Source organism: Mirounga leonina, unplaced genomic scaffold (assembly GCF_011800145.1).
Source record: "Mirounga leonina isolate KUSES-001 unplaced genomic scaffold, KU_Mleo_1.0 Mir_173, whole genome shotgun sequence".
In the NCBI taxonomy this organism is placed as follows: Eukaryota; Metazoa; Chordata; class Mammalia; order Carnivora; family Phocidae; genus Mirounga; species Mirounga leonina.
Genome location: NW_023270447.1, coordinates 62,562,566 through 62,579,441, shown reverse-complemented (window position 1 = coordinate 62,579,441; position 16,876 = coordinate 62,562,566). Strand labels below are relative to the sequence as shown.

At 35.2% G+C, this 16,876-nt stretch overlaps 1 protein-coding gene across 7 annotated transcripts in view; it reads right to left on the bottom strand.

Annotated features, from left to right (window-relative positions):
- Positions 1-16,876, bottom strand: part of SCMH1 (Scm polycomb group protein homolog 1) — a 176,458-nt gene that overhangs the window by 95,078 nt on the left and 64,504 nt on the right. For 6 of the 7 annotated variants that reach the window (XM_035018865.1, XM_035018866.1, XM_035018863.1 and 3 more), the window contains 2 exons: positions 16,594-16,664; positions 7,699-7,933 (listed from right to left, as the gene is read on the bottom strand). In XM_035018865.1, coding sequence (XP_034874756.1) covers positions 7,699-7,933; positions 16,594-16,664 — 306 coding nt within the window. The remainder of the gene's footprint in view (positions 1-7,698; positions 7,934-16,593; positions 16,665-16,876) is intronic. The other variant, XM_035018868.1, reaches the window with a different exon arrangement.

Sequence of the window (16,876 nt, the reverse complement as noted above, 5' to 3'; positions counted from 1 at the left end):
TGACAACAAGTAGAAGGAGAAAATCTGGTCTTTAAGGTTTTGTAGGATTCTCCTGTTAAATAACCTGCACATAGTGCTTTGCTGTAGGTGCAATTTTTTTGAAAACTTTTATATGTTTCTTATCTGTTTAAATATTATAACACTATTGGGGTCAATTTTGACAAACAGTATTTTACTATTTCATCTCGCTTTTCTATTTTATTTACATAGAGTTATTTCCTCCCTTTGTCATCTCTACGTTTGTGTATCTGTGCTTATTCCTTTTTTTTTCTTTCATAGATTGCTTTTTTATTTTCTACCTCATTAACCTGTTTTATCTTTATTTTTCTTCTTTCTTTTTATTTTCTTTGTATTGTGAGACTCTTTTTCTAGTCTTTTGAATTGGGAATTTACATCCTTAATTTTTATCCTTTCAGTTTTATTGATGTCAAGTGGTTAAAGCTATCAGTTTTCTTCCAACCACTGCTTCAATTAATCTCAAAATTCTGATATATGTTTATTATCATTACTTTTTAGGAATTTTGCAATTTTGGTTTATATTTCCCTTTCCAAACAAGAGTTGCTTAGAGTTTTAGATTTCAATGTAGAAGGGCATTTAGCAGGGTATAAAGTTTGATATGTATACACATATATGATCTACCTTATTCATTAATTATTATTATTTTTTTTTGGTACCAAATTATTTGAAGGAATGGTACAAGTCAAAGAAGTTAAGTAGATGTTTTGGTACAACTTATAGAAAAGAAAGTCTTTAATACCTTTACGTTTTGTTCTCTTCACCTGCCTTGACTTGAGAGGTGTGTTAAATTTATTAGTGTGTTCGTCTCTTATCTCCCTGCACCTACCATAATTTCTGTTTTGTGAAGACAGATGCTTTGTAATTTGGTTCTGAAATATTTTTAACTATTACATAATTTTCATTATGAATTGTGTCACCATTAAACATTTTAAAATACAGTGGCTTCTTTGTCTTGTTTGATAAATCTTGGTCTGAATTCTATCTTGTCTAATACCAGAACTGCAATCTCCGCTATTATATTGTTTGACTTTCCTTTGTATATCCTTGATCATCCTTTCATTTTTAGTCTTTCTCATTCACTTGATTTTAGGTATGTCTCCTGTACACAGTATGAAGCTGGGTTTGACTCTGAGCACCATTCCGAAAATTTTTTTAACAGGTGAGTTAAAACCATTTACATTTATTAATGTAAATTACATATTTGGTCTCAACTCTCTCACGTTATGTTTTATTTACTGTGCTTTCCATATTTAGTTTATCTCTTTCTCTGGATGGTCTGTTCCTTGATGTTTTTGTTCCTTTGTTATTTAGGACATTTTGGAACTTTGTTTTAGTGGTTACCTTTATACTAACATATTTTCTAATGTCCTTAATTTACCTTTTCCTCATTTAGGCTTCTACTATTTAGTTTATCAGTTTCAGGTGATATCCTTTGATCCCAACTAAGGATATTACAGGAGGAAGGGGGTTTGCTTCCTGGTTCCAGTGTTTGCGTGGCGGGCACCTGCAGCACCCCAACCTTCTGCATTGTCCATATCCTGCGGTGCGGGACAGCCAGCAGCATCAGTAGCCAGTGCTGCCGCCACCCTCCTCCACCGAGGTGGTTTTGTAGCACTCCAGAGAGACAGCTCTCCATGAACAGCTTTCCTTAGAGGTACCCTTGAAGGCAAATTTCTAGCAAGTTCCACTGCTGTGGCACACCACAGTGACTTCTCTCGTCCAGCAAGCCACAGCTGTGCCCGCTCCAACATCTCCGCCCTGAGGATGGGCGCGGAGGGGAGGTCCTTCCTGGGGTTCTCCATCTCAGCTCCAGTCTAGTGGCTTCTCCTTATGTCTGCTCTTATATTCTTTAGAGTTCTCTTTCCTTTTGACTAGCCAATCCCTCAATCCCTCAATCCTGTGTTACAGTTAACAACTGTATTACACTTTCTGTGTTCAAATTACTGTGTGGGTTCTCTCTCTTCACTGGATCCAGACTGATACCATACTATTCTACTCTTGTCTCCACCTTTGTTTTTGTCTTAGCTTGATCATTCCTTATTTGGATGAAGGTCTTTCTGTAACTGTTTTCTCAGGTAGGGCCTGGGGTTATAGTATTTCCTGAGTTCTTGCATGCTGAACACTGTTTCAGTATAATCTCAATACCTGAAAAACAGCTTGTACAGATAGAAAACCCCGTTATTATTTTCTTTCTTTGTATTTTGTGGTAGAGACGTATGATCCAAACTTCACTTTCTTTCCCTTGTAAATAACTTGGCCTTTTTCCTGGAGGCTTGGGGAGATTTTTCTTTATTCTTAGAGTGTAAGAGTTTTACTAGAATACATTTTAGAGTAACCAATCTGAATCAATTTTTCCAGGAAAAAGGTAGGCCCTTTCAATGTGTAGGTTCAGGTCTTCTTTAATTTTTGGAAAACTTTCTTATATTACAATTTTAAGTATTAATTGTTTCATTATTTTGTTCATCTTCTTCAGAGACTTCAATTATACATCCAATTATACAATCTTTATTGACTATGTTCTATATCTAAGAGTTCCTTTCTGATACTTTTTAACCTTTCCTAATATTTATTTTTATTCTCTTGGATGTTTCTATTTCTCTTCTCAATGTCCCTTATTATATTTTCAGTTAAACCTAGTATGCACTGGGCACCCTGGAATTGAGTCTGTAATTGAGATTATTTTGTTCTTCTTCAATTTTTTTCTTGAGTTTGGACAATTCTGTTTTCACGTCTTCCTGTCTATTGTGCATTTCTAGTCTGACTTTTAAAATTTATGATTCATGGGATTTTTTTCATTATCTGTCAACATCTGTTTAATTCAAGTTGGGTTGTTGTGCAATAGTTTTCTTCTGGTTAGTAACTGATTTGGGCAGAATTTTCAGTAGTTAAAATGGTTTTATTCTCACCTTTGGTTTTTCATCATATAGAAGCTTTTTATACATATTGACTACTGTTTCGTAATCATTTGAAATATATTATATTTTCCCGGACCAGCAAAAACGGGAGGTTCTATTTTGGCAGGAATCTTGGGTTATGAATTTTCTGTTGACCTAGTGAAACACAGTTTCTTCAGTAGATGAGCCTGTTGGAATGGGATGGGAAGACTGGTGTGTCTCTTGACTGATTCTCTTCTGTTTCTGTATAATTCTGAATTATAACCCCTGACTTCTTTCTTTTCCTTCAACATATGTCCCCCAAAGGTAGTCCTCTTCTTAAGAGTGCTATCTCTAGTCCCTCACACTTTCAATCCACTCTCTTCCTTTGGATTCCCCAGTAGCCAATGTTCTAATCAAGTAGGTCTTAGCTCTGTTCTCAGTATTTCCCACTCTAAACTGAACTATCTTTTCCTGGAGGTAATTTTGACTGTGTTAGGCTCCCACTGCCCTCCCCTTTCTAAATGCAATTTCTACCTACATAAAACTATTCATTCTGGTATGGGTCAGGTACTAGCTCTAATGATTTCAGATCTTTATATCTGAACACATAGACAACATGTAATTGAAACCTTGACTCCCAGTTACATTTAAACATGAATTATGGGTGGCTTGGTTTCCTTTTTGATCTGTACGTTTCTAGAGAATTTACTGGAAGACTGTGATTTAAATCATCACTATTATCCTTGGGGGCTTATATAGTTGACCCCTGAACGATGCAGAGGTTAGGGGTACTGACCCCCACTCACCCCATGCACTCAAAAATCATGTGTAACTTTTGATTCCCCCAAAACTTAACTAATAGCCTACCGTTGACCTGAAGCCTTAATGATAATGTAAAGAGCTGATTAACACATATTTTGTATGTTGTATGTATTATATAGAGTATTCTTATAATAAAATAGGCTAGAGAAAAAAAATGTTATTAAGAAAATAAGGAAGGGAAAATACATTTATAGTAGTGTACTGTATTTATTGAAATAAATCTGTGTATAATGGAGCTGTGCAGTTCAAACCTGTGTTGTTCAAGGGTCAATTGTATTTTTTAATAGCCTATCAAGATGTTTCTAAATAGTGATTCATAAAGCAGGTTGAGAATTATACAGTACTATGCAGCTATAAAAAGGATTAAGAAATATCTCCATACTACTAAGAAATCAACTTTAGGATATTTCATTAAATGGAAAAAAGCAAGGTTAAGACAAATATGTATAGTATGCTGCATTTATATAAGAAAGTGGGAAATACATATGTATGAATGTACACACAGACACAGACACACAAACAAATATATTTGTATTTTTAAAAAATGAAGTACAGGGGCACCTGGGTGGCTCAGTCGTTAAGCATCTGCCTTCGGCTCAGGTCATGATTGGTCCTGGGATTGAGCCCTGCATCGGGCTCCTTGCTTCCCGGGAAGCCTGCTTCTCCCTCTCCCACTCCCCCTACTTGTGTTCCCTCTCTCGCTGTCTCTCTGTCAAATAAATAAATAAAATCTTTAAAAAAAAAAAAAAAGAACCACTTAAAAAAAAATGAAGTAGAACCACGAGAGACGATGGACTCTGAAAAACAAACTGAGGGTTCTAGAGGGGAGGGGGGTGGGAGGATGGGTTAGCCTGGTGGTGGGTATTGAGGAGGGCACATTCTGCATGGAGCACTGGGTGTTATGCACAAACAATGAATCATGGAACACTACATCTAAAACTGATGATGTAATGTATGGGGATTAACATAAGAATAAAAAAAATGAAGTACAAGCTATAAAATTAAAAGAAAGTGGTGGCCTATGGCAGAAGAAAGGAATGAAGTGAAGGGGATTTCTCTGAATATACTTTGTTTTATAGATTTGACTTTAAGAATGATGTATGTCACATATATATTTATAAAGGAACATTTCTAAAAAGTAAACTCTAAAAATAAAGAAAAAAATAGCGGGGTGCCTGGGTGGCTCAGATGGTTGAGCATCTGACTCCTGATTTTGGCTCAGGTTGTGATCTCAGGGTCTGGGATTGAGCCCCACATCGGGCTCCGTGCTCAGGAGGGAGTCTGCTTGGGGACTCTCTCCCTCTCCTCTGCGCCTCCCCCATTCACGTGCGTGCATGCGCTCTCTCTCTAAAATAAATAAATCTTTTAAAAAAATATAACAAATGAACCTATGTTTATTCTTGGTGGCACTGCCACTCAGAGAGAAACCAATCCAAACAACCTTATAACATATTATTGACTACACTTGAGGGTAAGAAAAAAAGAAATGCAAGTAACTCAAACACTGTCAGTAATGATAATGATAGTGTTACTGTTATTCTGAGACTGCTGTATGTGTACTATATGATAAAAAAAATGAGTTATTTTGTTAGTCATATGGAGAACTAGGGTTTTGTTGTGGTGCAAAGGAGATACAGATTTAAGACAGCAAAGATAAAGTAAATAAAAACACCACTTATCCTGCATTTTAGTAGGAAGTATCAATATGAACTAATGATTTTACCTTTAATAAAGATAAAAATCTATGCCAAAAAGACATAGAAAGAACCACCAACCCATTAGCACTGAGCACTCTAGTGTTCAGATTACAGTCTCTAAATATCATTTCCCACTAAAAGGAACCCAGGCACCTAAAAGAAGTAGCTGATTCCATATTTGGGGCAGATAGTATGTAAGATGAGCCTGGAACATTTTGAAATTTCAAAAATCCAAGAGAGCTATCAAGCAATAAAGTCAGGAGACCATTTGATGAGGCTCCTACACAGCCAATGATGGGACAAATCAAGAATCAATAAGGACAATTAATGCAATGAAATGAAACATGTCAAATATGTATGAATTCTTGGGTTTATGATACTAAACAACAGTAACAAAAAAACTGTCCTTAAATATTTTTGGAGGATGGTAGTAAACCAATTCATCATTTTGAAAATTGGTTAAATAAAGAATCAAGTATTTAAGCTTTCTTCCATAAATGATATCCTTACAATAGCCAAATAACTGATGGAAGTTTATTTTAATAGAAATATTCCATTTAATTTATGTGGATGGAATTTTAAGATTAAAATTTCCCATTTTGTAAACATAATGAATTGATTGATCTAAATCAGGGGTCAGCAAATTATAGCCAGCAGACTGGTCATCTGTTTTTGTAAATATAAGATTTTACTGGAACACAGCCTTGCTCATTTGTTTATTTATTGTCTCTGGCTGCTTTTGTATTACAATGACAAAGCTGACTAGTTGCAATAGAGAATGTATGGCCAATAAGCCTGGAAGTTTTGCTGTCTAACCCTTTAAGAAAATCTGTCAACCCTTGATGTAGACCACGAGCAGTAATGGCTGCTACATTATAAAATGAGAGACAACAAGACCATATATGCTTCCTAATAGAAGTAAACACCATCACCTATGAAATATTCTTATGAGAAAATTGAACCTGAACCTGATCAAGCCTCTAGACCTAGCTGCCAATTTCTAGGAAAGAGAGAACAGAGAAACATGTCAAATGATACCATAGAGATACAATTGGCAAAAATCTAATTGTGGGGGATATTAAAGACAAATTATTTAGGTTTTTCAACAAATAAATTGTGAGAAAAAAATAAGAGAGAAGGAGAATCCATAGATTAAAAGAGACTTAAAGGACATATCAACCAACTGCAATATGTGGATCTTATTTGAATCCTGATTCAGAGAAACTAACAGAGAGAGAAAGAGACAGACAGACAGACAACAGGGAAAATTTAAACACTGAGTAAATATTTGTTGATATTAATGAATTATCATTAGCTTATTTACATATGATAATGTTACTATGATTATGTTTTTAAAAATATTATCTATGAGACACGGATACTAAATATTTAATGATAGCATGATAATGATGTTTGGGCAATTGGGCAGGAGAGGGCAGGGAATATGTGCAGGTACAAATAAAACAAGAATGACTATGTGTTGGTAGTTACCAAGGATAAAGAATATACGGACATTCACTGTGCTATTCCTTCTACTTTTGTATATGTTTGGAATTTTACAATACAAATAAATTTTTTAAATGGGGGCTAATATTCAGTAACCACCCTTGGATCTCTTGCAAATGATACCTGTCCTCTAAAGCTCAATTAATTTAGTACAGTCTTCTGAGGGGCCATAGCTCATAACCCATCTCTCTCTCTTCTCTGTTGAGACTCACTGCAATAGTGATTGATAGTGACTGATGAGACGGGCTAAATCACTGAGGTATACCGAGGGGAAAAAAAGATAAGTCTGATCTTGAGAAGAAAGATATAGTGGGGTTATTAGTTTAAATAAAAAACGCAAATTAATTCAAATTGAGAAAACTACAAGGACCAAGTGAGAATTTAGGGGAAAGGAAAGAAGGAACCCCTATAATAGTCACCTTTTACTGGGAAATTATCTCTCACCTTTTGTTATCATTGTAGGATTTGGTAAAAGTTCTGTGGTTTTTTGAGGCAGGTTAAATGGTAAGATCTCCTTCCATTCTCTCTCTCAGGGTAAATGAGAACTGACAAAGAAGGATGAAAGGTATGGGTTCTAGTTAGAAAAAGGAGAGCTTAAGAGAAGCTTGGATATTATAAGTTAATGTAGAGATGGATCTGTTCATTTCATTTTGGGTGGGCCTTTTCTTTTGGCCATATGAAAAAGAAGGAATAGGCAGGGGACCTAGGCTTTCCCATAATATGATGTACAATTTTGGAAAGATAACTAATTGGCTAAGGAGAGCTTAGGTCTACTCACCCAGAGGGGGCTGCAGCATACCCCCATTCTTCTCACAGTTCCCAATAGGCTGGATTTCAGCTGAGTCAACCAGCCGCCAGAAGTCATTCTTGTTGTCACTGCCATCAAGGCGAAGGCGGAGGCGGGCACCTGTCAGTCCAACTACTGTGGCAATACATGTGGATGTGGTGTTCCTGGGGTCCTGTGCTTCCAATTTCATGCTGATCTTGAACTCGTTGCTTGGAGGTGTGTAGGACTGAGAAAAACAAGCCATGGGGATTAGGAAGACTAAGAGTAAATGGCATTTTCAGTAAGGATGTTAAGAGATGGAACCTGACAATTTATGCTTTGGACTGAAATGGGTTATAGCTGGGCCTGAGACAACTGCCTTGAACTATTCCCTAGTTCTGAGGAAGGGTTTCATGTAAAAGAAACACTGGAAGGTGAGATAAAGGGGAAAAAAATTACTTTCCAGAGAAGCATCAAATATTGACTCACACCAGTAAGAAAGGCATAGCAGTGTCTCAAATGGTCCTGATTTAAATGCTTTCTCATCCTATCTTCTCCAACATCCTAAATCTCCAGGTATTCATAATATTATCTTCTCAGAAATCATCCTATTAAGCCTACATATCATTAGTGTCTCTTCATGGAGCATTTCAGTGTATTGGTTTGTATATTCACCATACACACTATTGGGGGTTAATATTCTTCTTACCCTGACATTAACTTATAAATCAATTCATATTTAAAAACAGTTTTAAGTTAAATTGACATACCATAAACGATACACTTTATTAAATCTTGACATATGTATACACCCATGATACCACATACATCACATACGCCCTTGAAGCCATCACCACAATCAAGGTAATGAACATGGACACACTCCCAAGTTTTCTCATGTCCTTTTATAATCCCTCTGTCTAGCCCTACCCAGACCCCTGTCCCCAGGTAAACACTTTCTATCACTGTAGATTGACTGGTTTGCATTTTCTAGTCTTAAGTGGAATCATAGAGAATATACTTTTTGTGTGTGTCTAGCTTCTTTCACTCAGCATAATTATTCTGATATTCATCCATATTGTTGAATATATCAATAATTCATTTCTTTTTTTAAAAGATCTTTTTAAGAGCAGTTTTAGGTTCAGAAGAAAACTGACAGGAAGGTGAAGAGAATTCTCATATACAAACTGCCCCAACACATGCATAGTCTCCCCTATTATCAACAACCCCTACCACAGCAATACATTTGTTACAACTGATGAACCTATACTGACACATGATGATTACCCGAAGTCTACACTTTACGTTAGGGTTCTCTCTTGGTGTTGTACATTCTGTGGGTTTGGTCAAATGTATGACGACAGGTATTCATGATTATAGGATCATAAGAATAGTTTAACTGCCTTAAAAATCCTCTGTGCTCTGCCTATTCATCCCTCACCCACTCAACCACTGGCAATCACTGATCCTCTTTAGGGTCTCCATAGTTTTGCCTTTTCCAGATTGTCATATAGGTGGAATCATACAGTATGCAGCCTTTTCAGACTGGCTTCTCTCCCTTAGTAATATGCAGTTAAGTTTCCTCCATGTCTGTTCATGGCTTGATAGCTCATTTCTTTTTAGGGCTGAATTATATCCCATTTATTGGCTATACCAGTTTTTTCATTCACCTACTGAAGGTAGGTTGGTTGCTTCCAAGTTTTGGCAGTTACAAATAAAAGTGCAATAAACATCTATGCACAAGTTTTTGTGCAGATGTAAGTTTTAAAATCTTTTGGGTAAATACCAAGGAATACGATTGCTAGATGGTATAGAAAGAGTATGTTCAGTTTTGTAAGAAATCACCAAACCATCTTACAAAATGGCTGTACAGTTTTGCACTCCCAACAGCAATGAATGAGAGTTCCTTTTGTTCCACATCCTTGTCAGTTTTTGGTGGTGTTACTGTTCTGGATTTCGGCCATTCTAATAGGTGTGTTGTGGTATCTCACTACTGTTAATTTGTATTTCTCTGATGATATATGATGTGGAACATCTTTTCACATGCTTTTTTGTCATCTGCAGGTCTTTGGTGAGGTGTTTATTAAGATGTTTGGCCCGTTTTTTAATCAAGTTGTTTTCTTTCTTATTTTTGAGACTTTAAGTGTTCTTTGTATATTTTGGATAACATTCCTTTATCAGATACACCTTTTGCAAATATTTTCTCCCAGTCTGTGGCTTGTCTCACAGTGTCATTCACAGAGCAGAAGGTTTTAATTTTAATGAAGTCCAGCTTATCAATTATTTCTTTCATGGATCAGGCCTGTGGTTGTATCTAAACAGTCATCACCACACCCAAAGTCATCTTGTTTTTCTCCTGTTATCTTCTAGGAGTTTATAGTTTTGAGTTAATACATTTAGTCTGTGGTCTGCTTTGAGTTAATTTTTGTGAAGGGTGTTAAGATTTCTGTCTAGATTCCTTTTTTTTTTTTTTTTGCATGTGACTGTCCAGTTGTTGAAGCACTATTCATTGAAAAAACTATCTCAGCTCCATTGTATGGCTTTTGCTCCTTTGTCAAAAGATCAGTTGCCTTTACTTATGTGGGACTATTTCTTGGCTCTCTATTTTTTAAAAAATTTTTTATTGTTATGTTAATCACCATACATTACATCATTAGTTTTAGATGTAGTGTTCCATGATTCATTGTTTGTGCACAACACCCAGTGCTCCATGCAGAACGTTCTTGGCTCTCTATTCTGTTCCATTGATCCATCTGGCTCTTCCTTTGCAAATATCACACTGTCTTGACTCCTGTTTCTTTAGAGCAAGGCTTTAAGTTGGGTTGTGTCAGTCTTCCAACTTTGTTCTCCTTCAATATTATGTTGGCTATTCTAGATCTTTTGTCTCACCATATAAACTTTAGAATCAAATTTCTACAAAAGAACGTCCTGTAATTTTGATTAGGTTTGCATTTAATCTATAGATCACATTGAGAAGAACTGACATCTTGACAATATTGAGTCCTCCTATCCTTTTTTTTTAAAGATTTTATTTATTTATTTATTTATTTATTTATTTATTTATTTGAGAGAGCGAGCATGTGCAAGCAGGAGGATGGGCAGGAGAGAGAGAATCTCAAGCAGACTCCACACTGGGCCACGGAGCCTAATGTAGGGCTCCATCACACAACCCTGAGATCATGATCTGAGCCAAAATCAAGAGTCAGATGCTTAACCGACTGAGCCACCCAGGTACCCCGAGTCTTCCTATTCTTGAACATCACTCTTCATTTTATTTAGTTCTTTGATTTCATTCGCCAGAGTTTTGTAGTTTTCCTCACATAAATCTAACATATATTCTATTAGATATATATCTAAGTATTTCATTTTTGGACGTGCTAAATGGAATTGTGTTTTTAATTGCAAATTGTACTTGTTCATTACAGTATGAAGGAAAGTGATTGACTTTTATATATTAACCTGTACCTTGCAAACTTGTATAACTGCTTACTAGTTCTAGGAGGGTTTTTTGGGGGGCGGGGGCATTTCAGGTTTTCTACAGAGACAATTATGTCATCTGCAAACAAAGTTTTATTTTTTTTCCTTCCCAATCTGTATATCTTTTATTTTTGTCTTATTACAGTCTAAAACTTCCACTATGATATTGAAAAGGAGTGGTGAGAGATGTCCTTGCCTTGTTCCTGATCTTAGTGGGAAAGTTTCTAGTTTCTCACCATTAAGTATGATGTTGGCTATAGGATTTTTGTAGATATTATCACTCTGCATAACTATTCTGATATCAATCTATTGCTGAATGCATTAATAATTCATTTCTTTTTATTGCTGAGTTCATGTTGATAAACATTTGGTGTGTTTCCAGTTTTTGATTATTACAAATAAATCTATGAACATCCATGTATGAATCTTTGTATGGAAAAAATTATATATATTGCTGCTATTGTAAATGAGACTTTCTCTTCCATTATGTCTCCTATTGAGTTATTTTTAACCATAGTACTGAGGTATAAAATTTTTTTCAAGTTAAAGATGTATTATTTAATTCCTAGTTTAGTGATTTTTTTTTTTTTTGGCTCAGTAGTTTGCTGAAGCTTTTCACCAAACTATATTTTAAAGTGATTGAATCATTTTTATGTTTTCACCAGTATTTTATGAAAGTTCCATTTACTCCACATCCTTGCCACTATTAGGAATGGTCAGTCTTTTTTATCAGAGACATTTAAATAAATGTACAGAGATATCTCATTATGGTTTTACTTTGTATTTCCCTAATGATAAAATGTTAGCCATCAATTCATGTATATTTTCTTTGGTGGTTGCTCTAAATTTTTCAATCTGAATCCCTTTCCTTCATCCCACCCTTCCAGCTTCCTTTCCTCCTTTCCTTTTCTTTTGGCCTGGTCACATTGGTAGTACAATGTTGAATGGAAGTGGCAAGAGCAAACATCCTTGTCTTGTTCCTGACGTTAAGGGAAAAGCATTTAAACTTTTACCATTAAGTATGATAGATTTAAGTTTTACATAGATGCCCTTTAGGACTTAGATTTAGGAAATGCCCTTCTATATCTTGTTTATTGAGAGTTTTTATTAGTAATGGACACTGGATTTTGTCAATGCTTTTTTTGCATCTACTGAGATGATCACACTTCTTCTTCATTAGTGTGTTCATATGGTGAAACACTGATTGACTTTTGAATGTTTAATCAACCTAGCATTCTTGGAATTAAGCTCCACCTGGTCATGATGAATTATTATTACATATTGTTAAAATCAGTTTCCTAGAATTTTCTTTAGAACTTTTACATGTATTTTCATGTGAGATGCTGCTTTGTAGTTCTTTTCTTTCAGTATCTTTACCTGATTTTGGTATCAGAATAATACTTGCCTCACAGAATGAGCTGGAATGTATTCCCTTTTCTTAAACTTTCTGGAAAAGTCTGTAGAATTTGCATTACCTTTTCCTTAAATGTTTGCAACAATTCACCAGTGAAGTCATCTAGACCTGAAATTTTCTTTGTGGGAAATTTCTTAACTACGAATTCAACTTTTGTAACAGAGTGTTATTCAGTGAACTTTGGTAATTTGTGTTATTCATGAAAATTATCCATTTCAACTAACTTGTCAAATTTAAAGGCATAAATTTGTTCATAATATTCCTTTATTATCCTTTTAATATTTGTACAATCAATAGTGAGGGTACCCCTTCCAAATCTGACATTAGTAATCTCTGTTTTCTCTCTTTTATTATTGATTAATCTGGCTAGAGGTTTATCGTTTGTATTGTTATTTGCAAAGAATCAGCTTTTGGCTTCAATGATTTTCTCTATTATTTTTCTCTTTCTTCTATTACTGGTTTATGCTCTGATCTTTATTATTTCCTTTCCTCTGCATACTTTGGGGTTAACTTGCTCTTTTTCTCCCCCTCATTATTTAAAATGGAAGTTGAGGTGACTAAATGAAACTCTTCTTCTTTTTAGTATCAGTGTTTAGTGCTATAAGTTCCTTGTAAAGACTGCTTTAGCGGCAATCCACAATTCTGAAATTTTCATTTCCATTTAGTTGAAAATATTTTCTAATGTCCCTTTTTATTTCTCCATACCCAAGGGGTATTTAGAAATATGTTACTTTGTTTCCAAATATTTGGAGGTATTATTTTCCACATAACTTTTTGCTATTAATTTTTAATTCATTGTAACCTGAGAACAAATTTTATATTACTTATGTCCTTTTAAGTTTATCAAAACTTACTTTATGGTCCCGAATATGGTCTAAGGTGGTAAATATTCTGTGTGCACTTGAAAAGAATGTACATTCTGCTGTTGCTGGGGGTGCTCTATACCTGTCAGTTAGGTCCCACTGGTTGACAGTGTTGCTAATGTCTACTATTCATTTGCTGATTTCCTACTACGTGTTCTTTAGTCATAGAGGGGAGTATTAGAACTCCATCTATAAATAAATTTAGATTTATTCATTTCTCCTTACATTTCTATCATTTTTTGCTTCATGTAAAAATGTCTGACCCTTTTTCATGATGAAATTACCTTTTTTATCTCTGGTAGTATTCTCTACTCTGAAATATACTTTGATATTAACATAGTCATTTTAGTTTTATTGTGGCTCATGTCAGCAAGGTATATTATTTTCTATCCTTTTACTTTTAACTTGTTTGTGTCTTTATATTTAAAGTATAATTTCTTGCAAGCAGTATAAAATTGGATCTTGTTTTTTTATTCAATGTGACAATCTCAACCTTTTAACTAGGGCATTTAGACCATTTATAATTAATTTGATTACTGATATGGTTGGATTTAAGTCTACCATCTGCTATTTATTTTCTATTATTTTCGTGGTTGCTCTGCTGTTCATAGTAAACATGTTTAACTTATCAGTCTATCTTCAGGTAATATTATCCTACTTCATTATAAGAATATACTATTCTTATAAGAATATACTATTTACAAGAATATACTAATCATATACATTATACCTCATGTATAAGAATCTTACAAGAGTATATTTAAGATTTCTCCTCTCCTGGGCATTTATGTTATACATTTTACTTATACATCTGTAATCACCTCTACAATACAATATGATTATTATTGTTTACATGATTATCTTTTGTAGAGATTTAAATAATAAGGAAAAACATCTTATGTATTTGCCCTTATAATTACAATTACCAGGGACTTTCATTCCTTTTTATAGATCCGTAATTCCACCTGGTATTGTTTTTGGAAGATCTTTTTAGTGGGTATAGAATTCTAGGTTGACAGTTTTTCCTTTTGTTACTTTCAACATGTTACTCAACTTTCTTGTTCGCATTGTTTCTGACAAGTAAATATAATGTAACTAAATATATGAAAATATAATGTTAACTAAGTTAGTTAACCTTTCTGTAAAGTGTCTTTTTTCTCTGGCTGCTTTTAAGATGTTCTCTATTGATAACTTTGAGCCTTTATGATATGCGTTAATTAGTTTTCTTCTTGTCTTTTATTTGGGGGGGGATTCACACAGCTTCTTCAATCTGTGGATTTACAGTTTTCCTCAATTTTGGAAATTTTTTAGCCATTGTATCTTCAAATATTTTTTCCATCCCTCATCTCTTCTCCTTTGGGGACTCTAATTACATGGTCTGTGAAGTTATCCCATGGAAACTGAAGTTATCCTTTGACTCACTAATGTTCTTTTTCATCTTTTTAAGATTCTTTTCTCTCTTCTGTTTCATTTTTGGATGGTTTCTACTGCTATGTCTTCAGGTTTACTGATCTCTTCTGCCATTAATCCCATCCAGTGTATTTTTCATTTTGCACATAGTAGTTCAGTATGAGTTTTTCATTATCTTTCGTGTCTCTGCTTAACTTTCAAATGGAATACAATTAAAATACATGTTTTAATGTTTTTGTCTGTTATTCTAAGATCTATATAGGTTCTGAGTCTGTTTCAATTGGTTGATTATTCCACTCATGACTGATGATGTTTTCCTGCCTCTTTACATGCTTGGTAATCTTTGATAGACATTTGTCTTTTACCTGTTGGTTGCTGATTATTTTCGCATTCCTTCTTGTGCTGTGTTCTTAGATGCCCTTAAGTCACCTGAAAACAGTTTGATCATTTTGAGTCTTACTTTTATGATTTGTTAGGCAGGTCCAGAGCCTCATTCTAAGGCTAATTATTTCCCACTGCTGAGTAAAATCTTCCCAAGTTTTCCACTGTATGCCACATGAATGATGACATTTTCCAGTCTAGCTGGTGGAATCAGGCATTATTCTCAGCCCTGTGGGAGTGTGAGGCTCTGATCCTTCCAATCCTGTCAGATGGCTTTTCTCTTGGCTTTGGGTAGTTTCCTCAACTGCATACATGAAACAGCATCACTTTGCTGAAGACTTGAAGAGGGCTTTCTGCAGATCTCTGTGGTTTTCTTTCTGTGCAGCTCTTTCCTCTTAGGCACTCTGTCCTCTAAATTCTAGCCACCTTGGTTTCCCCTCTCAGCTCCATCTCTTCAAATTAGGGAGCCACTGGCTCACCCTGGGCTCCTCTTCTATGGGCCATGGTCTCAAAACTCTCTTAAGGCAGTAAGCTGGAAATCATAAGGGGCTCAACTCATTGTTTTTCATCTCTCAGAGATCACTGTGCTTGGCTGCCTGATCTTCAGTAACTTGAAAACTACTGTTTAATATACTGTCTTTTATTATTATTACTTTGGGTGGGAGTATGAATTTAGTCCCTCTTATTTCAAATAAGCAGAAGTCCTGGATTTGCATTTTTATTTAGAACACAGACAAATTTTAAAGTGAAATGTTGACAATTTGAGGAAATAAATACTTGAATAATAAAGGAAGGTATAAATAGCTTCCTGATGTTTAGCTCTATTTAACAGCAGTACACTTCTTTGTTTACCAGCCTTATCATGTGCTGATATAGTCAACATTATCTGTGCATTGTGTGGGACACTTAATCCTATATGGGAAGCTCGGAGCAACCTCTAATAAAGTCCTAACATACTCTCCAGTGGAACTTGGTGCCAGTATTCTTACGGAAAGGCAGGACTGTGGCCGGGGTGTTGCATAAAGAGAAATGAATACTGCTCCCCTTTCAAGCACTATCTACGGGCTACAACTCTGTTTCCTATCTGTCTGAATTAAGAGCTATCATAAAAATTGGGTATTGTTCCCAGTAACAAAATATAGCCTCAAAGAGGTTAAGAAAGGAAAAGGTGTTACTTGGGATGAAGGTGGAGAGACTGTCTGCCGCCAAAATTCATCAATTTTGAGCCTTGAGCTGTATTCTTCCCACAGAAGTTTATTCTGGGGCCTTCAGGTGAGAAGTCCAAGGGCTTGTTTTGCTTGTCTCAGGACCAGAACAAACCTACTTGCCTCCCACCTACTAAAGATGTCGAGAATCAATTACCTGCTTGAAGCAATGGACAGGCGCTGGGACTGAACATGTTTCTTTTAGGTATTTGTCCCAGGTAAAATGACCTGTAAAGGAAATAGAAATCTCTATCACAGTCAACTTCCTAAAAAGTGCTTTTAGGATGTAATCTACACTAAACATTAGCCCTTTTTTGGACTCATTCTGAGTGTAAGAAAAAAGATTGGGCTCAAAAGAGTATTTATTAGGGGTAGAAATCTAGGTGACCTGAGTGGATCATTTTTGGATCAATGTTTTAAAATCATGGTCTGAAGATGAC